The sequence below is a fragment of the Nicotiana sylvestris genome, chromosome 4 (assembly GCF_000393655.2).
Source record: "Nicotiana sylvestris chromosome 4, ASM39365v2, whole genome shotgun sequence".
Lineage (NCBI taxonomy): Eukaryota > Viridiplantae > Streptophyta > Magnoliopsida > Solanales > Solanaceae > Nicotiana > Nicotiana sylvestris.
Window position 1 is genome coordinate 1,374,886 of NC_091060.1, and position 23,725 is coordinate 1,398,610.

A 23,725-nucleotide genomic window follows, 5' to 3' on the forward strand; every position below is an offset into this window, starting at 1 on the left:
ACAAAAGCAAAGTAGCTTACGACGCACGTTACAATGGCGCCGAAAAAGCGATCTTCTCTCTTCTCTTATACTACACCTATTCTCATCGGTAAGCAAAAACAAACCTAGATTGCTCCAATTAACAGTTCAATACTTTTTCTCATAAAATCCCTAATTTTCATTTTTTTTTGTTTTTGTTATTTTTAGGAAATTGTAAGGTCGTTGTGGAAGCAGGGAAATTCTCCTCAGAAATAAACGAAAATAGTCTAGAAATATCTTTGGCAAAGAACGCCAAAGTCAAAATCTCTGGTAATAATCTTACTTAGTTTAACATTATTATTATTTATTTGTTATACTTCTTGGATTGCCATTCAGTTTTTTCTTTAGGATTTGTTATATACACTAATAGAGTGAGTGAATTTTAATATGTGATAACAGGTCAGTTATCTTTATCAAGATATTAATTAATGCTTATAATATTTTGAAGTGAGTGGTTTCTTAATGTGTTTTGTAGTGGTGGATGATGGGTATTGTTCAAAGGAAGGTGAAATCCCTATGAATAGTGGGTATGAGGAAAATGGTATGGAGTATGGATTTTTGTGGGATAAATTTCTCATTTTTGTTTCATTTTTTTGAGTTTGTTGTATCTATTTTTTCTTTCTTGATTTGTGAAATGATCAATTTGGTTGTGGGCCTGTGTTGATTAGGTAATTACTGCTTCCTGCTCATTAATCCAAAAGATGTTGATGCAAAAACCAAATCTTTACTTCAGGTAATATATATGCCTATGTTTGTACATAGGTACTTTTGAGTGTAGTGTATGGGTATGTATTCAATTCAATCAAATGCGCCTTAATTCCAAGCTAATTCGTGTCAGGTTTATAAGTTCTTTTTATTCATAAATAGACTATTTGCAGTATTGGGGAGAGGTGATCAGACAGGACATGACGCGACTTAGGATTACTGAGGACATGGCCCTTGATAGGGAATTATGGAGGTCGAGCATTAAGGTTGTAGGTTAGGGGAGAGTGTGAATATTTCTACAGCACAATAGAGGGAGACTATCCAGTTAGGAGTTAGACTAGGAATGTCATTGGTCGTCTATTGATGCAGGGCTTTACCTTCTAGTTGTACTATACCAGTCATCTATTTTGTATTTCGTATTTCGTATTATGTATTTCATATTTCATATCTCTTATATATTGTTGTTATTTTTATTACGCATTTTTATGGTACTAATATATCATCTCCTATTGCTTTTTTGAGCCGAGGGTCTCTTGGAAACAGCCTCTCTACCCTTCGGGGTAGGGGTAAGGTCTGCGTACATATTACCCTCCCCAGACCCCACTTGTGGGATTATACTGGGTCGTTGTTGTTGTTGTTGAGACTATTTGCAGTTCATGTGTATAGTTCTGTATATTGCAGTTGCTTTAGCTTAGATCTTGGACAAAAGTTTTCTCATGATCTTGGCTACTATACTTGGAACTTATTGAGGAAATGGAGAAAATGAAAATGTTAGTTTGATAGGTAAGATTTTAAAACAATTTGGTTGGCTTCTCATTTGCAGCATCATGCAATACTGGCTGATAACATCTTCTGAAGTAAATGATTTGTTGGTTAATATTAGCTCCAGTGTTTTGTGGTCAATGAAGTGGGTGAGAACCATAAGGTCTCAGGTTCAAATCGTAGCGGAGTCAAAAATCACTAGGTGATTTCTTCCCACCTATCCAAGCCTTGGTAGATAGAGTTACCTGATACCTGTTGCTAGTGGTATGTGGCAGGTATCCCGTGGAATTAGTCGAGGTGCTCGTAAGCTGCCCTCGACACCACGGTTAGAAAAAAAGAATTAGCTCCAATATTTTGGAACACAGCTTCCTTCTTGTTTCTGTCTATACACGACAAATCTCTGGCAGAAAATTGTGGTTGGCATTCTATGTGTGGATTGGTTTATGATTCAATATGTTTGTGCGCAGAGCATTAACCAATAGATGAACGTAAGTAATGGGGAAATCTGTAAAGGCTGTGCAGTTGTGATTAATTTGCCGTTTCTATGTCTAGTGATTGCAAAATCAGAACACACGACAATTGTTCGTGTTATGTAGCAAATGAAGGCTGTGTTTCTTGCTTTGTTGTCTGTGTTTATCTTTCATTTTACCCATTTTGATAATTGCTTAGACTGAGTTGTTTCCTTGTAGAGTTCTCACTTGTTTACTGTCTATGTTGTGGCAGGAAGTATTAAGAATTTATTCAAAAGAGCTACCAGCAATGAACTATGCTGCAAACACAGGAAAAGAATCACAATTCCTTGAAAGATGTGTATCAAATGGGTATAAATACGTAGCAGTTAATTCTTCTCTTTGTGCTGATATGTTTTTCTCATGGTCTTTTAGCATAATCCTGATTATGATGGATTTCACATATTTTGTGAATGGATGTGAAAGTCTGCATTTTGAATGTTGATTTCTTTGGCAGGAAGTACTGCACGCTAGTTCTGAAAACCAAGGATGACATAGAACCTGGGGAGGTATGCTCCGATGATTGCTGTACTAGTACTTATTATGTGTTTCTTCGTATAAATGGAATTAAAAATTCCATCCTATAGGTCATCAAATTTGATGGCATGTGTATAGATGATTTCTATGTATTAACATTACTACTTAAATTTACAAGTTTGTGTGCTTGTGAAGGTCTACTGTACATTGCTCTAACTGAAATTCTGCATCTAATCCTTTTTTATCTTTTTATTGTCAAGGTCATTGCTGCAATCACTTATCAAATAGTTCCAGCTGATATGCAAATTGCTGAGGTTCCTCTTGCGGCTGTTAAATCGGTGTACCAACTCAAGGTTCACTAGTTGTTCCCTAGCTTTCCTATGATTTTTATGTTGATTTGATTGTCGCTTTGATTCACATACTGGATTACGACTGTAGCATTTCTCTCGTGCTTCAAGAGATATGAGTGCAAAATTGCAAATATTAATGCTGTCTTCTAGAACTATGAATTTTGTGAGAAACATAGATGTAGCGTTTCTGTTAAACTTGTTAAATTTTTCATCCTCTTTATTCTTTATGTGCTCTTCTCTGCTCTTTATAAGAGATACGATTATTGCAGACCCAAATTAACCAAATAAGTGTATCCATTCAACAATTCCTTCATAACTATTCAACAAGTATTTTAAAGTCTGAAAAATCCTAACATTTTACGCTTTTAAACATTGCATTAGTTTTGACAAATTTCCTAATAGATAATGTTCAATGGTATAGTAACTTGGGACAACATTAACACCTTGACTTGCAGGGGATTGGTCACTTAATCTATATGGAGCTGAGGAAAAGATTGCAAGGTGTGGGTGTTCGAACCGTACTTTGCTGGGGAGATAAGGAGTCTGAACTATTTTGGCTTAAGCAGGTAAACCTCCAATAATGCTTTTATAGGGTTGAACTATAACCAATCATGGCTGGTTTTAGAATACAATACATTAGTAAATATGTATAAAAGATTCCCAAAAGCATGCTATTTAAGGTAAGTTTCATATTTTTTATGAACTTTATCAAGCTGAAAACAAAATATGTCAAAATGCATTATGGTATTTACCTTATGATAAATCCCTATGTATTTCTCATGTATAGTTTAGATACGGATAACACAAATCAAATAGGTGCATAGATACTGGCTATTCACATGCTTTCTCTGTTGCTCCTACACTTTATGATAATAAGCAATACGTGTAGGGTTTTTCAGTTATTGGTCAAGTTGACACGAAAGGCAGAGCTCGCAGGCTCCCCGTTAAGGCTGATATTCGGAAAGCATTGTGTTTTCCTGGTGGTTCAAATCTCATGATTTCTCATTTCAACAAGGACAACTTACACGATTCTGCAGTGTATCTAAGTCTGAAATTTCCCTTAAAGCCTTCAGGAGAGGATTGCCAATCTCCAGTTCTTCAAGAACAAAGAGAAACCGTGTCTGATAGAAATGACCATTCCCAGTACAGAAATGAGGCAACTAAAAGCATCGGCTCTAACTACTTCGGTAAGTGAAGCTAATACCGCTTCTACTAATTCACAGAACTACCACATTAATTTTCATCTTGTATCAACTCCATGCTCGCCGCTCGGTTATTTATCCTTGCAACAATTACTTCCCTGCACACATCAAAATAGTTACTACCTCCAAGGTAAATTTGGTAATTTTATGACCCTTAAATGTCTGGCTGCATCAACATTATTTTTAGTTACTTTGAATTCAAAAGAAAAAAAATAAGTTTAGAGCATATTGCGACTTCTACCGATCTTTCAATGTGTATTGTTGAATGATAGGGGATTTCCAAGAAGATATTCTCCATATCAAGATTTGATCCTCTAAGATTTGTTCATATCAAGTTTTGATTCTCTAAGATCTTTCCATATCAAATTTTGATTAATCCCAGATTTTATGGGATTTTGTTTCTAACCTATTCTTGTCTATAAAGTCATGTATATGACATTCAAAAATATGAATGAAATTATTCAAGTTTCTTACTCTTTCCACATGGTATTAGAGCATTAGGCTTATTACTGACAGATTTTTTTCATTCATCCATCTTTTCATCATATTTGTCCTCTTTATTCCGCCCAAGGGTTGAAACCATTTGAAAACCATGTCCGAAGAGAGTACTATTGCGAATACTTCAGTCTTTGAAAATGTTTTGGCCACTGTAGAGCATAGCTCTATAGTTTCAACTGGAGATTTACAAAATATTCAAGCCTCCTATCGGTTGAATGGGAAAAATTATTTAAAATGGTCTCAGCTTGTTCGTTCCTTTCTAAAAGGTAAAGGGAAATTAAGACATCTCCTCGGTACAGGACCATCCAAAGAAAACCCCAAGTTTGATGCATGGGATGAACATGATTCAATGGTGATGTCATGGTTATGGAACTCCATGCTTCCAGAAATTAGTAATACTGTTATGTTTCTCAATACTGCTAAGGAAATTTAGGATGCAGTGAAGGATACATACTCTAAAGTTCATGATGCTGCCCGGATCTATGAAATAAAAACAAAATTATCTGCAACAAAACAGGGAGCTCGATCTGTCACTGAATATTCTAACCTTTTACAGGGGTTATGGCAAGAGATGGATCACTATCAATGCATTCAAATGCGTTGCCCAGACGATGCTGTAATTTTGAAAAGATTTATTAAAAAAGAAAGGATTTATGATTTTCTTGCAGGGCTAAATGAAGAGTTTGATGCTGTACGACTGCAAATTTTAGGGAAAGAAGATCTGCCATCATTGAATAAGACAATGGCCATTATACAGACAGAGGAAGGACGGAGGAGTGTTATGCTTGAAACTCAAATAAATGAAGGATCAACTCTTATGACAAAAGAGACAAATAAAAAGGAATCTTGAGTTTCATAATTGGAGAGCACTATCAAAGCCTGCATCATTCAAACCGATTGTCAACAGGGTCAATTTTTATTGCACTTACTGCAAAAAGTACCGGCACACTAGAGAGATGTTGGAAACTCAATGGTAAACCTCCAACCAAAAATACTTTTGATGGAATGCAAACACACATTGCTAGCAGCCCTCGGGTTGATAAAAAAAGTCCATTAGTCCCAGAATTCAACAAAGAAGATATTGAGAAATTGAAGACATTTTTGGAATCTCTTGAGATATCATCTTCGGCAGGTAGTTGTTCAATGGCCTTTGCAGTATTTCTTCCACTTTTGTTGCTAATGTTAGAGACAAATTTTCTCCAATGTGGGTGGTTGATTCCGGGGCAACTGATCATATGACTTGTTCCTCCCATCTCTTTATATCATATTTACCTTGCCCTAGCTATAAAATAACTATAGCTGATGGTTCAGTTATTACTGTAGCTGGCCAAGGAGACATACAACTGGGAAAGTCTTTGATGCTTAAGAATGTTCTTCATGTCCCAAAGTTATTTGCAAATCTCATTTCTGTCCACAAAGTCACCAAAGATTCCAAATGCAAAATAACCTTTTTCTCTTCATATTGTGCATTTCAGAAATAGGACACGAAGGAGATGATTGGGCGTGCTAGTGAGAAATGTGGTCTTTATTTTCTGGATTTTCACAATGGTGGAGATACAATTAAGAATTCCTTATCATGTTCATTCTTGTCTAAATTTGTTATCTCCAATAAAGAGAGAGTTTGGCTCTATCATCGTCGCTTAGGTCATCTTTCTTTTTATGCAATCAAGCTAATGTTTCCATCGTTATTCAAAAATTTGATTGTTGAGTCTTTTCATTGTGAAGATTGTGAAATCGCAAAACATAAACGTGTTTCCTTTCCAATAAGCAACAAAAGATGTCAGACTCTATTTTCTCTTATTCATAGTGATGTATGGGGACCCTTTCCCATTCCTAATATTTCCGGTGCTAGATGGTTTGTGTCATTTATTGATGATTGTACAAGAGTAACATGGATCTATTTGTTAAAGCAAAAATCAGATGTCAGCCACGTTCTTCCTACCTTTTTTAATCTGGTTAAAACCCAATTTGATGTGACAATTAAAAGATTCCGTTCTGATAATGCCAATGACTACTTCAATCAAAAACTCTCTGTTTTCTTCAAAAATGAGGGAATTACTCACGAATCTTCGTGTGTCAATACTCCTCAACAAAATGGGATAGCGGAGAGAAGAAACGTTTTGTTACTTGACATTACTAGATCACTATTGTTTCACAAAAGGGTTCCAAATCAGTATTGGGGGGAAGCTGTCCTAACTGCTGCATATCTTAGTAACAGAATACCATAAAAAATTTTGAATTTTAAGAGCCCACTTGATACTCTTAGGAGTTTCTTCCTGAATTTCGAAAATTCCAGTAAATTGATTCCTAGAATCTTTGGGAGTATTGCCTATGTTCACATTCATTCTCAGAATAGAGGCAAATTAGATCCACGTGCTCTTAAGTGTGTTTTCATTGGATATTCTTCTACTCAAAAAGGATATAAGTGTTACCAACCATCAATCAAGAAGTTTTTTGTTTCAGCTGATGTCACATTTGATGAAAGTGAGTCATTTTTTAAAAATTCTTACATTCAGGGGGAGTCATTGGATGTAAAAGGATCTCTAGACTTATCACTACTTGATTTGTCTATTCCTAGCCATGACAAATCCTTATCTATGTCCTTGCCTGAGTCACCATCTCTTAACTCATCTGAGTCTCTAAATTCTAATGAACCTATTGAGTCTTCTAATCTTGATATAGATAAAGAAATTCAAGAAAGTAATCCACCATTGTAGGTTTATTCCAGAAGAAAAAGACTAACTGATCAAACTACTCAACCACAATTATCTCCTCATGTTCCTACTCCTAATACCCATCCTGAACCTGTTGAACCATCATAAACACCAAACCAAACTGATCATGAAGATCATAACCAACCAAATGATCTTGACTTCCCATTGCACTTAGAAAAGGAACCAGAACCTACACAGAACACCCTTTGTGCCTTTCCTTGACATATCAAAACCTATCCCCAAGCCATAAAGCTTTTCTCAGTAATCTCCACACAATTCCTGTTCCAAAAAATTTGTCTGAAGCATTAGGTAACAAAGAGTGAGAAGAAGCTATGAAGATGGAAATTGAAGCATTGTAGAAGAATAAAACTTGGGAAATGGTGGAATTACCAAAAGGGAAAAAGCCGGTAGGGTTTAAAGCACGTTTGGTAGCAAAGGGTTACACACAGACCTATGGAATTGATTATTTGGAGACTTTTGCCCTAGTGGCAAAAATGAATATATTGAGGATCTTATTGTCATTGGTTGCAATTTTTAATTGGAACCTACAACAATTTGATGTTAAAAATGCTTTTCTATATGGAGATTTAGATAATGAGATCTATATGGAGGTACCACCTGGTTTTGAAAGCAAGAAGGGAATGGTATGTAGACTGAAGAAGGCACTCTATGGACTAAAGCAATCACCCCGTGCATGGTTTGGAAGATTTACAAAGGTTATGATCAAGCTAGGCTATTGGCAGAGTCAAGGAGACCACACCTTGTTCATAAGGCACTCAAAAACAGGAAAGGTAATTGCTCTACTAGTCTATGTAGATAATATCATAGTAACAGGTGATGATTCAGAGGAGAATACACAATTTGAAGAATTATTTACTCAAGGAATTTGATATCAAAGATCTTGGAAAATTAAAGTATTTTTTGGGAATTGAAGTAGCACATTCTAAACAAGGAATCTTTATTTCCCAACAAAAATATGTGCTTGATTTGTTGAAAAAAACAGGAAAATTAGGGTGTAAACCAGTGGCCACACCAATTGAATATAATCATGGGTTGTGTAATTCTCCAGAAGATTCTGTGGTAGATAAAGGCTCGTATCAAAGGCTTGTAGGGAAATTGATCTACTTGTCCCATACAAGGCTAGACATTGCTTTTGCTATAAGTGTCGTTGGCTAATTTATGCATGACCCTAGAGAAATGCATCTCCAAGCGGCAAACATGATTCTACAATATTTTAAAGGAAGCCCCGGAAAAGGAATACTATTCAGAAGAGGAGGAGACATGGTTTTAGAGGCTTATACTGATGCGGATTATGTTGGTTCATTATTGGATTGAAGGTCAACTTCTGGATACTGTACCTTTTTAGGAGGAAATCTTGTGACTTGGAGAAGTAAAAAACAGATTGTGGTGGCCAGATCAAATGCAGAATCCGAGTTCAGATCTATGGCGATGGGAGTTTGTGAGTTGTTATGGTTAAAGATAATCATTGATGATTTGAAGATAAGATGGGAAGGACCTATTAGACTATATTGTGACAATAAATCAGTAATAAGTATAGCTCATAATCCTGTACAACATGATCGCACTAAGCATATTGAGGTAGATAGACACTTCATTAAGGAGAAATTAGATAGTGGACTCATCTGTACACCATTTGTATCTACAAAAGATTAGTTGGCCGATGTTTTAAAAAAAGAACTGCCAAACAATGTGTTTCAAGACCTGATAAGCAAGCTAGGAATGGAAGATATCCATTCACCAGCTTGATGAGGAGTGTTGAATGATAGAAGATTTCCAAGAAGATATTCTCCATATCAAGATTTGATCCTCTAAGATTTGTCCATATCAAGTTTTGATTCTCTAAGATCTTTCCATATCAAATTTTGATTAATCCCAAATTTTATAGGATTTTGTTAGATTTTATGGGATTTTGTTTCTAACCTCTTCTTGTATATAAAGCCATGTCTATGACATTCAAAAATATGAATGAAATTATTCAAGTTTCTTACTCTTTCCACATGTATCACTATTCTCATTTCTGTATTTCTTTCAAGATTGTCAAGACTGATATGGTGTCCATCTCATTCAAATGATTTGGTAGCCAATTTTGTTGACTTCGTTTGGTTTGGTAGCCAACCTTGTTGAATTAGTATAATTTGGTAGCCAATTTTATTGACTTGGTTTGGTTTGGTAGCCAACCTTGTTGAAATTGTGAAAAGGGTGTGTAAATTGTCAAATATTGTAGGCTTTAGAGAGTGAGGTTTTGGCTATAAAAGGAGAGCTTTAACTCTCATTTCTACACACCAACAAAGAGAGAAAAGAGAGAGCAAGGTATTCCATAAACTATAAGAAAATAGTTTGTGAAGAAAAATAGAGTGTGAGAGATATTGTAGTGAGGTGGAAAAAACAAAAGAGTGTTTATTTCTTTTGAGGGTGTAGTGGTCTTAGGAGTATTTTTACTCGTTACTACACAGTGTAAAATTTCTCGCTATAGTGATATCAGTTGCTCTTCTTGGCCGTGGTTTTTCCCTTATTCAGAAGGGTTTCCACGTAAAATTTTGGTGTCATTATTGCTGCATTTCTATTCTTGCTGATTTAACTATAACTTAGTGTTCTGTGTTTATCCCAACAAGTGGTATGAGAGTCAAAGATTTTGTCTGAGTATGCTCTGTGGTTACAGCACAGTCTGAACTTCCACATCAGAAAAGAATTACTTTGGTCTCCTAATAAATAGTATTTGTATTTGTGATAAACGATGGAAGCCAATACTAATAGAATGGTTACTTTGAATGGCACAAATTATGCCATTTGGAAGGGCAAAATGGAAGATTTGCTCTATGTCAAGAATTTTCTTGTCTTCACCACTATAAAGCCTGATAATAAATCAGATGAAGAGTGGAATTTGTTACACAAGCAGATTTGCGGCTTTATTAGACAATGGGTTGACGATAATATTTTGAACCATATTTCTGGGGAGACACATGCTCGAACCTTATGGGAGCACTTAGAAAGTTTGTATGCTCGGAAAACTGGAAGCAACAAGATGTTTCTGATAAAGCAGATGTTGGGTTTAAAATACCATGATGGTTTCACCATGACAGATCATCTGAATAATTTTCAGGGGATCATGAATCAGATATCTGCTATGGGCATTAAATTTGATGAAGAAATTCAAGGCCTGTTTCTACTTGGTTCCCTACCAGATTTTTGGGAAATTCTTAGAACTTCATTGTCAAATTCTGCTCCGGATGGTGTGATCTCTATGGATCTTGCCAAGAGCAGTCTTTTAAATGAAGAGATGAGAAGAAAATCTCAAGGTTCCTCCTCATCAGATGTCTTGGTGACTGACTCTAGTGGGAGAAGCAAGAATCGGGGTTCTCAAATTAGAGAACATAATAGAAGCAAATCCAGAAGCAGACTTAAAGATATTGAGTGCTATCATTGCGGGAAGAAAGGGCATACAAAGAAGTTTTGACGGATTTTGAAAAAGGAGAATAGCGACAAGGAAGAACAGAAAGAAGATGGCAATCGTGTGGCCACCGTCACTACAGAGGATTTTGTTACCGTCCTTGATGCGGATCTGATAAATATTGCTTGTGATGAGTCAAGCTGGGTTGTGGACAGTGGTGCCGCATCTCATGTGACATCAAGGAAGGAATTTTTCTCATCCTATACTCAGGGTGACTTTGGAACTTTAAGTATGGGTAATGAGACTGTATCTATGGTGGCTGGTGTTGGAACGATTTGTTTGGAATAGTATTGGAACTAAACTAGTTTTAAACAATGTAAAGCATGCACTGATGTTCGTTTGCACTTGATCTCTGTTGGTATTTTGGATGATGAGGGATATGTCAGTACCAATGGTGCTGGAAAGTGGAAGCCCACTAAAGCTTCCATGATTGTGGCTCGTGGGGAAAAGAGTCGTGATGGACTACGGCCTCTACCTGTGTTGATATGGTGAATGCCGTTGAGAGCAATAACTCTTCAACGTTATGGCATAAGAGGCTTAGCCACATTAGCGAGAAAGGACTAAATGTTTTGGCCAAGAAGAAATTGTTGTCAAATTTTGAAAGTGCAAGATTGAAAAATGTAAGCACTGCTTGGCTGGAAAACAAAAAGGAGTTTCTTTCCAATCTCATCCTTCTTCAAGAAAGACAGTTGCTTGAGTTGGTGCATTCAGATTTATGTGGTCCAATGAAGACAAGGACTTTGGGTGGTGCACTTTATTTTGCTACCATTATTGATGATTGCTCAAGGAAACTTTGGGTCTACATCTTGAAGACTAAAGACCAAGTGTTGGGTGTATTTAAGCAGTTTCAGGCTTCAATTGAAAGAGAAACAGGAAAGAGGCTGAAGTGTATTTGTACTGATAACGGTGGTGAATATTATGGACCGTTTGACGAATACTGCAAGCAACAGGGTATCAGACACCAGAAGACTCCTCCTAAGACTCCTCAGCTTAATGGTTTAGCATAAAGGATGAACAAGACTTTGATGGAAAGAGTCAGATGTTTGTTTTCTGAAGCAAAGTTGCCTAATTCCTTTTGGGGTGAGGCTTTGTTGACCGCCGCACATGTTATTAATTTATCCCCTGCAGTTGATTTGCAAAGTGATGTTCCAAACAGAGTTTGGTATGACACGAATGTTTCCTATGACCACTTGAAAGTGTTTGGTTGCAAAGCTTTTGTACATGTACCTAAAGATGAGAGGTCAAAATTAACTGCCAAGACAAGACAATGCATCTTCATTGGTTATGGCCTTGATGAGTTTGGTTACAGGCTATATGATCCAATTGAGAAGAAGGTCGTAAGAAGCCGTGATGTTATCTTCGTGGAAGATCAAACCCTTGAAGATATTAACAAAGCGGAGAAGCTAAAATTTCCAAATTCTGAAGGTTTAGTTAATCTTGATCAAGTTCCTCATACAAATGCGGATGACGTTGGTGGGCTAAATGATGATGGTGATGCCCAGAACCATATTCCAGATTAGCATATTGATGGTGATAACAATGCTAATGCTGATGAGGTAAATGCTCCTACTCACGAAGCTGTGGACGAGTTAGATATTCCACTCAGGAGGTCTTCTAGACCTCGTACTCCTTCCTCTCGTTATTCGCCCAATGAGTATGTATTACTCATTGATGGGGGAGAACCTGAATGTTATGCGGATGCCATAGAGGATGAGCACAAAGATCAATGGATTGAAGCCATGCAAGATGAGATGAAATCTCTGCATGAGAACCATACTTATGAGTTGGTGAAATTGCCTAAGGGCATGAGAGCTTTGAAAAACAAGTGGGTGTTCATAGTTAAAACTGAAGAACATAATTTGAAGCCCAGATACAAAGCTAGATTAGTTGTCAAGGGATTTGGTCAAAGAAAAGGTATTGACTTTGACGAAATATTTTCTCCTGTCGTGAAAGTGTCCTCCATTCGGACAGTTCTTGGTTTGATTGTTAGTCTTGATTTGGAGATTGAGCAGATGTATGTGAAGACTGCTTTTCTTCACGATGACTTAGAAGAGGAGAATTATATGGAACAACTTGAGGGCTTCAAGGCAAAGGGTAAGGAAAATCTTGTAAGCAAACTTAAGAAGAGTCTATATGGATTGAAGCAAGCTCCTAGACAGTGGTACAATAAGTTTGAGTCTGTTATGGGGGAGCAAGGCTACAAGAAGACTTCTTTAGATCACTGTGTGTTTGTACAAAGATTTTCTGATGATGATTTTATATCCTCTTGCTATATGTGGATGATATGTTGACCAAGGTGGTAACTTGTCGGCATGCATTCAAACTAGAAGACAGTGCTATCTCCTCTAGATGAATGAAACTTGAAGTAGCCAATTTTGTTGACTTGGTTTGGTTTGATAGCCAACCTTGTTGACTTAGTATAATTTGGTAGCCAATTTTATTGACTTGGTTTGGTTTGGTAGCCAACCTTGTTGAAATTGTGAAAAAGGTATGCAAATTGTCAAATATTGTAGCCTTCAGAGAGTGGGGTTTTGGCTATAAAAGGAGAGTTTTAACTCTCATTTCTACATACCAACAAAGAGAGAAAAGAGAGAGAGCAAGGTATTCCATAAACTATAAGAAAATAGTTTGTGAAGAAAAATAGAATCTGAGAGATATTGTAGTAAGGTGGAAAAAGCAAAAGAGTGTTTATTTCTTTTGAGGGTGTAGTGGTCTTAGGAGTATTTTTACTCGTTACTACACAGTGTAAAATTCCTCGCTATAGCGATATCAGTTGCTCTTCTTGGCCGTGGTTTTTCTCTTATTCAGAAGGGTTTCCACGTAAAATCTTGGTGTCATTATTGCTGCATTTCTATTCTTGCTGATTTAACCATAACTTAGTGTTCTGTGTTTATCACTAATACCGTGAATATTATTTTTACGGGGTTTATTCCCAACAAAAAGACTATCAACCTGGAGATTGTGCTGCTGGGAGCAGCAAGCGCGGACCTATGGGATTCAATGAAAGCGAAAGCCAGGCTTTTCTGAAGCAATGTTCTTGTTCAGCATCAGGATCAAAGAAGAGGACTTGGGAAACCTCGTACACTTCTGTTAAATCCAAAAAAATAAAGGGAGGACATCAAACTGAATGTGACTTTCATGCTAAGGACAATAGTTTAGAAAGTGATGTGGGGATTAGTTTCTCTGCAGTATCAAAGAGAAAATGTCAGGCAGATATTAATCCTAGTGACCGATTGACAAGCCGCTCTCTGGAAAAGAATGCTGAAGAAGCTACAACAGTTAAATCCACATATAAAGGTCACAGTAGCCGAGGTGTTTCTTCAAAAGGGACAAGCTACAGAATTATGTTGATGAACATTGCTGATGATAATAAAAAAGCAAATTTGACCAAGGTATACTCTAGTTGCCTACTTTTTGCCAGATACTTTAATGATTATTTGATGCTTATCCCCTTTCACAATATGAATTTGTGAACTATTTTTGTCAGTTATTTGAGGGATTCTTCTCAGTTATTGTTCTTTTTAACTGCACATTTATGCTGCTTATGCAGATAATCGGAGACCTTGGTGGAGATGTTACTTCTGATGGAAGTGTAAGCACACACGTAGTCACAGGCAAAGTGAGGAAAACCTTGAATTTTTGCTCTGCTCTCTGCTCAGGGTGAGTTTCTCCTCCGTGTGCTGCTTGTTCCAGCCCTGATGGAATTTTAATCTATCTTGACTATTCCATAAATTTGGAGTTGTTATTTTCCTATTTTCTTTTGTCCCTGTTTCTGCTAGTTCTCCTGTAGTCCTTTATTGCTAGTAATATTGAGAGGGAAAAAAACCAAAACATCAATTGAAGGAAAATAAAACCAAGAAAGGTAAAAGCATAGAGTAGTGTTAATTAGGCTATGTTACTAGACTACTAGTTCAAAGTAGTCAGAAGTAAGTCCACGTTTTAAGTCTCTCAATACTGGCCATGGGCATGTGAACTACAGTCGATGAGGAACGATCATATCAAAGACCAATATTGTACTTTACGCACCTTAGTTATACTAAAAGTATATTATGCACCATGGCTACCCAGTTCAGAAGTATAGACGATGAGATGGATATGCAACTTACATTTTTGAGTGAGTCTTTGTCATTCTAACTCAGCATAACACATGATCAAATAGCTACTTGGTTTGCTAGCCTAGGCACTTCAGGTGGAGGTGAACTGCCCTAAGTCTCAATTACAAGATGGACTGACTATTGTCCGTGTTTAACCAAAAATATGAGTCTTTGGTCAAAGCTAAAAAGAAATTCGGGTTACTGATAATCAGGAGACGAAAATAAAATGTTTTTGAGAATGATGGTAAAACAGTAAATAGTTTTGTATTTCAGTAAGATCTCAATAGTATTTCGTGTCTCTACAGATGTTGAGTCCTTCTCCTTTTATAGTTGATTCTAGAAGAAGATGTAATTGTATTGAAAAAAAAACTGAATTTACATTGTAGGTGACGTGGCATGACACGTGGACTGGTCAAATGGTCTAAACACAATAAATAGCCAAGAGGCACGGGCGACAACAGATAAGGGAAAAAAAAGCAACATAGGTGTGGACCGTTACTAAAATAGGTACGAGTCTAGTACCTATTCGAGTCATTTAAAGACCGAAGATCGGAAGAAGTTGAAGATACGAATCTGATGGCGTAAAAGAGCCTAAATACAACATTAAATATCAAATACGTTAGAATATTTGAATTAAATAGAAATGATTGTGTAACGTTTCTTTTAATGTCATTTATTGCTCATAATTGCCTCATTAAGACAAAAGCATTACATCTTCTCCTAGAATCAACTATAAAAGGAGAAAGACTCAACACCTGTAGAGACACGAAATACTATTGAGATCTTACTGAAATACAAAACTATTTAATGCTTTACCATCATTCTCAAAAACATTTTATTTTCGTCTCCTGATTATCAGTAACCCGAATTTCTTTTTAGCTTTGACCAAAAACTCAGATTTTTGGTTAAACAAATTGGTTTCGTTACCGGGAATCTGATAATCTTTTCTTTTAAGCTATATCTTGTCCATTGTTATCACCATGTCAAACAACAACACCGACAATAACAGTAATAACACATTGGGAAACCATGAAAATCAAATCCATCAAAATCAAGGTGACGTGGTTCCCTCCCCTCCAGATTCACCACGTCAATCTCGTGAAGGCACTCCTGTTACTGAATCCCGTGCTGATCAACGAGAACATCTGAACACTTTGAAGGAGGTACAAATGAAGCTTTACAAAAGCTAATTGATGCACATGTCGGCAAAGCTCTTCAGGCTCTAGCTAGTCGATTGCCTGCTGCACCACCCATACCAACTCCTAATAATAATACATTGGAGAATCCCCGTTCTGGTCTTGTTAATTCTGGAAATGGAGGAACCACCAGTGAACCACAGGAAGGGGGACCAGGTAATTCAAATAATTCCTATTTGCAAAATTTAGTACTAACCTTGCAGAAACAGATTAAGGAACAAAATGAGCGTATTGAGCAAATCCCTAGAGTTCCGCCTGTAATAAAAGGAGTAGACATGGACAAATACTCACAACAACCTTGGAAGCCAAGTGATGCTCCTTCCAATTCCGAAAAAGTTCAAAATGCCTGACATCCCGAAATATGATGGTACTACAGACCCACGTGACCACGTGACTGCATTTACAACAGGCGTGAAAGGCAACGACTTGACCAAACAAGAAATTGAATCAGTACTGGTCAAGAAATTTGGAGAAACACTCACCAAGGGTGCATTAACCTGGTATTCTCTTTTATCTGAAAATTCTATAAATTCTTTTGCTGAGCTTGCAGATTCTTTTATTAAAGCACATTCGGGAGCACAAAAGGTTGAGAAAAGAATGGAAGATATTTTCAAAATCAAACAAGGGGATTCGGAGTTGCTTAGAGATTTTGTTGATAGATTCCAGCGTGAAAGAATGACTCTACCCCGTGTGCCTGACAACTGGGCTGCAATAGCCTTTGCGAGTAATTTAAATGACAAAAGTTCTGAAGCCACGAGACGACTCAAAGAAAGCCTTCGAGAATTTCCTGCAACCACGTGGAATGATGTTTACAACCGGTATAGTACGAAGCTGCGAATTGAAGAAGATACCGTACCTAAGTTTCATCATGAAGAAAGGGGTGGTTCCAGAAGATCAGAAACCGAAAAAAGATCAAGTAAAAACAGGTACGATCCATATATGGGACCTGCAGGAAAAGACCCACGGTTAAAACAAGATAGCCAGCAATATGATCAAAAATCGAGGAACAGGGACTCTGGTTCTTCTTCGAAATTCAGGAATGATCGGAACAGACAAGAGTCACGAGATGATGACAGAAGTTTAAAGGCACGATTCGGCGGATATAATTTTAATGTCTCTATCTCCGAGCTCGTGGCTGTTTTGAGAAGCATTGGAGATAAGGTACGGTGGCCAAAAGAGATGCGGTCAAATCCAAATAGACGCAATCCAGATCATTGGTGCGAATTCCACAATGATCACGGGCACAAAACTTCAGAATGTAGATTCTTGCAGAGTGAAGTGGATCATCTATTGAAGCAAGGGTACCTCACTGAGTTATTTAGTGAAAAAGGAAAACAAGCCTATATGAAAAATAGGCAAGAGCCACCAAAGCCTCCTTCACCCAAGAGAACGTGATAAGTGGGGGAGAAGATATTCACGGCATAACCTACACAACCTCCAACAAGGTTTCTAAGGTAACAATTACACACGGGAAACGGGTGCGGCAGGTTTTAGAAAATGAAAGTATTTCGTTTGATGATGCAGATATCGAAGGAGCGATAACTCCACATAATGACGCTCTGGTAATATCTTTACTTGTACATGATACTAATGTAAGACGAGTTTTGATTGATCCAGGGAGTTCCGTAAATATTATACTACTAAGGGTATTACGTGAAATGCAAGCTGAAGACAAAGTGATACCCAAGGCGCACACCTTGTCAGGCTTCGACAATTCAAGTGTGGTAACAAAAGGAGAGGTAATTCTAACAACTTTTGCTACAGGTGTTGTTAAAGAAACTAAATTTCAGGTAGTTGATATGGAAATGGCCTACAATATGATCATGGGGAGACCATGGATACATGATATGGATGTTGTCCCATCAACTCTACATCAAGTTATTAAATTCCCATCACCATGGGGAATTTGCCAAATTCGTGGGGATCAGCAGACAGCTAGAAGTATCAACGCTGTAACAGGAACGGGCACCGTAAATAAAGAAAAATAGCAATTACAGGAAGCAGTTGAAGGTGTAAAAGATCAAACTTCAGCTGAACAAGAAAAGACAGATTTGGACTCGAGGCCTGATACAATTCAGGAACCGGAAGAAAATGAAAGCATCAAAACATCAATTGAAGAGCTCGAGGCAGTGATATTATTTGAGCAATGGCCTGAACGGAAGGTTTATGTCGGAGCCAATTTAAGCTCAGACATGCGGGGTATGATAATTGAATTTTTAAAAGCTAACGTAGACTGTTTTGCTTGGTCCCACGCTGATATGACAAGGATACCACCAGATGTGATGACTTACAAACCCAATGAGGACCCCTCTTTCACACCAATAAAGCAAAAGAAAAGAAAGCAAGGTGCTTTCAAGAACCAGGTGATTCAGGATGAGGTCCAAAATTTATTAAAAATCGGGTCGATCCGCGAGGTAAAGTATCCTAATTGGTTAGCTAACACGGTGGTCGTACCCAAGAAAAATGGTAAGTGGCGCGTTTGTGTGGATTATACCGATCTAAACAAAGCCTGTCCAAAAGATTCTTTTCTTTTACCGCATATAGACCAACTAATTGATGCAACCGCAGGTCATGAACTTTTAAGCTTTTTAGATTCATATTCGGGATATAATCAAATTAAAATGGATCCTAGTGATGAAGAAAAAACTTCTTTCATCACAGACAGGGGACTTACTGTTATAAAGTAATGCCCTTTGGTCTCAAAAATGCTGGGGCAACCTATCAAAGGTTGGTCACCAAAATGTTCCAAGAACATTTAGGGAAGACAATGGAGGTATATATAGACGATATGCTCGTCAAAACCCAGCAGTCTCATGATCATATTTCTCATCTATCTGTTACATTTGATATTTTGCGAAAATTTAATATGAAACTCAACCCAGAAAAATGTGCATTTGGAGTTGCATCAGGTAAGTTTTTGGGTTTTCTTGTTTCTAACCGTGGTATTGAGGTAAATCCTTCTCAGATCAAAGCAATAGAAGAAATCCCTGATATCCTTACTAATAAAAAGGAAGTCCAAAGATTAACGGGAAGAATTGCAGCTTTGGGGAGATTTATTTCCAAATCCTCAGAAAAGTGTTTTAAGTTTTTCTCTGCACTCAAAAAGCAAGATCATTTTGAATGGAATGAAGATTGTCAACAAGCCCTTAGAAATTTGAAAGCTTATTTGTCAAAACCACCGTTATTGGCAAAACCAAAGGTGGGGGAAAAGCTTCTCATCTATCTGGCTGTATCTGAAGTTGCGGTAAGTGATGTTTTAGTCTTAGAGGACCAAGGTAAACAATCTCCTATTTATTATGTAAGTAAGTCCTTATTAGATGCTGAGACACGATACCCACAGCTAGAAACGTTAGCTTTGATCATGGCATCTAGAAAATTAAGACCTTATTTTCAATGTCATCCCATTATTGTAGTTACTGCTTTTCCGCTTCGAAATATTTTGCATAAACACGAACTTTCAGGAAGATTAGCAAAATGGGCTATAGAACTAAGTGAATACGAAATCATTTATCAACCCAGGACCGCTATAAAATCTCAAGTACTAGCTGATTCCGTGGCTGATTTTAGTCAGGGGATGCATTTAGAAGCAGAAAAAGAATTACAAGTTTTTAATGATGCAAACCCGGGGACTTGGGTTTTATTCAATGATGGTTCATCCAATGTAAAAGGGGCAGGCCTAGGGATAGTCCTCGTACCACCTACGGGTGAGACTATTAGACAGGCTATAAAATGTCACTCTAAAACTAACAATGAAACAGAGTATGAGGCTGTAATTGCAGGTCTAGAATTGGCACGAGAACTCGGCATAACACAGATTATAATCAAGAGTGATTCTCAACTCGTGGTCAATCAAATGATGGGGACTTATACAGCCAGGGAGACGCGAATGCAAGAATACCTCGCTAAGGTACGGGAATTGACTTGAGCCTTGGGGTTTGCTCCCTTTCAAGGTCTCAAGTTCGAAACCCACTGGGTGCAAACAATTTCTGAGGGCCATCGGACTGGGTAAAACCTGAATTAACCGTGGTGCACTTGCGGGAAACTCCTTGTCGAGGGCCTGTGCACCCCCGGGAATAGTCGGGGCTCAAAGAGACTCGGACACCCGGTGCAAATCAAAAAAAAAAAACTTGGAAAGTAGTGCAGATCCCAAGAGATGAGAATGTAGAGGCAGATGCTTTGACTAATCTCGCATCTGCAGCAGACGTAGCAAACGATACAAATGCTTCAGTCATACATTTATTTCATTCCGTTCTCGAACCTGATAAAAACGAGGTAAATTTTAATCATTTAACATGGGATTGGAGAAACAAAATTGTTGCCTTTTTACAGCACGGTACCGTGCCTAATGACAAAGGAAAGGCTCACGCACTTCGCAAAAAAGCTGCTCGATATTGTTTATATCAAGAAAATCTTTATCGAAAGATGTTCGGTGGACCACTAGCAAGGTGTCTCGGACCCTCTCAAACAGAATATGTGATGAGAGAAGTGCACGAAGGACATTATGGAAATCACGCAGGGGGAGGTCACTGGTAAGAACATTAATTCACGCAGGATATTATTGGCCTAAGATGGAAGAAGAGGCAAACAGTTTCGTGTCCAAATGTGATAAATGTCAAAGATACGGCAATAATATGCACATATCAACTGAGTTATTACACCCTGTTATAGCCTCGTGGCCCTTTATGAAATGGGGAATGGATATCATAGGTCCACTTCCACAAGCAAAAGGGCCTACGATATCCACAAGCAAAAGGGACCCTGTTATAGCCCCGTGGCTCTTTTTAAAACACTTTTCTGAGGATTTGGAAATAAATCTCCCCAAAGCTGCAATTCTTCCCGTTAATCTTTGGACTTCCTTTTTATTAGTAAGGATATCAGGGATTTCTTCTATTGCTTTGATCTGAGAAGGATTTACCTCAATACCACGGTTAGAAACAAGAAAACCCAAAAACTTACCTGATGCAACTCCAAATGCACATTTTTCTGGGTTGAGTTTCATATTAAATTTTCGCAAAATATCAAATGTAACAGATAGATGAGAAATATGATCATGAGACTGCTGGGTTTTGACGAGCATATCGTCTATATATACCTCCATTGTCTTCCCTAAATGTTCTTGGAACATTTTGGTGACCAACCTTTGATAGGTTGCCCCAGCATTTTTGAGACCAAAGGGCATTACTTTATAACAGTAAGTCCCCCTGTCTGTGATGAAAGAAGTTTTTTCTTCATCACTAGGATCCATTTTAATTTGATTATATCCCGAATATGAATCTAAAAAGCTTAAAAGTTCATGACCTGCGGTTGCATCAATTAGTTGGTCTATATGCGGTAAAAGAAAAGAATCTTTTGGACAGACTTTGTTTAGATCGGTATAATCCACACAAACGCGCCACTTACCATTTTTCTTGGGTACGACCACCGTGTTAGCTAACCAATTAGGATACTTTACCTCGCGGATCGACCCGATTTTTAATAAATTTTGGACCTCATCCTGAATCACCTGGTTCTTGAAAGCACCTTGCTTTCTTTTCTTTTGCTTTATTGGTGTGAAAGAGGGGTCCTCATTGGGTTTGTAAGTCATCACATCTGGTGGTATCCTTGTCATATCAGCGTGGGACCAAGCAAAACAGTCTACGTTAGCTTTTAAAAATTCAATTATCATACCTCGCATGTCTGAGCTTAAATTGGCTCCGACATAAACCTTCCGTTCAGGCCATTGCTCAAATAATATCACTGCCTCGAGCTCTTCAATTGATGTTTTGATGCTTTCATTTTCTTCCGGTTCCTGAATTGTATCAGGCCTCGAGTCCAAATCTGTCTTTTCTTGTTCAGCTGAAGTTTGATCTTTTACACCTTCAACTGCTTCCTGTAATTGCTATTTTTCTTTATTTACGGTGCCCGTTCCTGTTACAGCGTTGATACTTCTAGCTGTCTGCTGATCCCCACGAATTTGGCAAATTCCCCATGGTGATGGGAATTTAATAACTTGATGTAGAGTTGATGGGACAACATCCATATCATGTATCCATGGTCTCCCCATGATCATATTGTAGGCCATTTCCATATCAACTACCTGAAATTTAGTTTCTTTAACAACACCTGTAGCAAAAGTTGTTAGAATTACCTCTTCCTTTTGTTACCACACTTGAATTGTCGAAGCCTGACAAGGTGTGCGCCTTGGGTATCACTTTGTCTTCAGCTTGCATTTCACGTAATACCCTTAGTAGTATAATATTTACGGAACTCCCTGGATCAATCAAAACTCGTCTTACATTAGTATCATGTACAAGTAAAGATATTACCAGAGCGTCATTATGTGGAGTTATCGCTCCTTCGATATCTGCATCATCGAACGAAATACTTTCATTTTCTAAAACCTGCCGCACCCGTTTCCCGTGTGTAATTGTTACCTTAGAAACCTTGTTGGAGGCTGTGTAGGTTATGCCGTGAATATCTTCTCCCCCACTTATCACATTCACTGTTCTCTTGGGTGAAGGAGGCTTTGGTGGCTCTTGCCTATTTTTCATATAGGCTTGTTTACCTTTTTCACTAAATAACTCAGTGAGGTACCCTTGCTTCAATAGATGATCCACTTCACTCTGCAAGAATCTACATTCTGAAGTTTTGTGCCCGTGATCATTGTGGAATTCGCACCAATGATCTGGATTGCGTCTATTTGGATTTGACCGCATCTCTTTTGGCCACCGTACCTTATCTCCAATGCTTCTCAAAACAGCCACGAGCTCGGAGATAGAGACATTAAAATTATATCCGCCGAATCGTGCCTTTAAACTTCTGTCATCATCTCGTGACTCTTGTCTGTTCCGATCATTCCTGAATTTCGAAGAAGAACCAGAGTCCCTGTTCCTCGATTTTTGATCATATTGCTGGCTATCTTGTTTTAACCGTGGGTCTTTTCCTGCAGGTCCCATATATGGATCGTACCTGTTTTTACTTGATCTTTTTTCGGTTTCTGATCTTCTGGAACCACCCCTTTCTTCATGATGAAACTTAGGTACGGTATCTTCTTCAATTCGCAGCTTCGTACTATACCGGTTGTAAACATCATTCCACGTGGTTGCAGGAAATTCTCGAAGGCTTTCTTTGAGTCGTCTCGTGGCTTCAGAACTTTTGTCATTTAAATTACTCGCAAAGGCTATTGCAGCCCAGTTGTCAGGCACACGGGGTAGAGTCATTCTTTCACGCTGGAATCTATCAACAAAATCTCTAAGCAACTCCGAATCCCCTTGTTTGATTTTGAAAATATCTTCCATTCTTTTCTCAACCTTTTGTGCTCCCGAATGTGCTTTAATAAAAGAATCTGCAAGCTCAGCAAAAGAATTTATAGAATTTTCAGATAAAAGAGAATACCAGGTTAATGCACCCTTGGTGAGTGTTTCTCCAAATTTCTTGACCAGTACTGATTCAATTTCTTGTTTGGTCAAGTCGTTGCCTTTCACGCCTGTTGTAACGCAGTCACGTGGGTCTGTAGTACCACATATTTCGGGATGTCAGGCATTTTGAACTTTTTCGGAATTGGAAGTGGAGCATCACTTGGCTTCCAAGGTTGTTGTGAGTATTTGTCCATGTCTACTCCTTTTATTACAGGCGGAACTCTAGGGATTTGCTCAATACGCTCATTTTGTTCCTTAATCTGTTTCTGCAAGGTTAGTACTAAATTTTGCAAATAGGAATTATTTGAATTACCTGGTCCCCCTTCCTGTGGTT

The 23,725-nt window shown here is 37.8% G+C and overlaps 1 protein-coding gene and 1 long non-coding RNA gene across 4 annotated transcripts in view; one reads left to right on the forward strand and one right to left on the reverse strand.

Moving 5' to 3' along the window:
- LOC104223081 (uncharacterized) overlaps positions 1-23,725 on the forward strand; it is a 26,432-nt gene continuing 2,707 nt past the window's right edge. For 2 of the 3 annotated variants that reach the window (XM_070171698.1, XM_070171699.1), the window contains exons 1-11: positions 1-88; positions 187-288; positions 494-559; positions 687-751; positions 2,209-2,306; positions 2,452-2,503; positions 2,732-2,824; positions 3,277-3,387; positions 3,711-4,008; positions 13,648-14,096; positions 14,255-14,364. In XM_070171698.1, coding sequence (XP_070027799.1) covers positions 34-88; positions 187-288; positions 494-559; positions 687-751; positions 2,209-2,306; positions 2,452-2,503; positions 2,732-2,824; positions 3,277-3,387; positions 3,711-4,008; positions 13,648-14,096; positions 14,255-14,364 — 1,499 coding nt within the window. In that variant the 5' untranslated portion in view covers positions 1-33. Of the gene's footprint in view, positions 89-186; positions 289-493; positions 560-686; positions 752-2,208; positions 2,307-2,451; positions 2,504-2,731; positions 2,825-3,276; positions 3,388-3,710; positions 4,009-13,647; positions 14,097-14,254; positions 14,365-15,184; positions 15,821-23,725 lie in introns of those variants that run through there. The other variant, XM_070171700.1, reaches the window with a different exon arrangement.
- The window catches only part of LOC138889120 (uncharacterized), a 25,129-nt gene continuing 5,462 nt past the window's right edge, over positions 4,059-23,725 (reverse strand). The window contains exon 3 of the long non-coding RNA XR_011406661.1: positions 4,059-4,121. This is a non-coding gene — a long non-coding RNA (uncharacterized lncRNA). The remainder of the gene's footprint in view (positions 4,122-23,725) is intronic.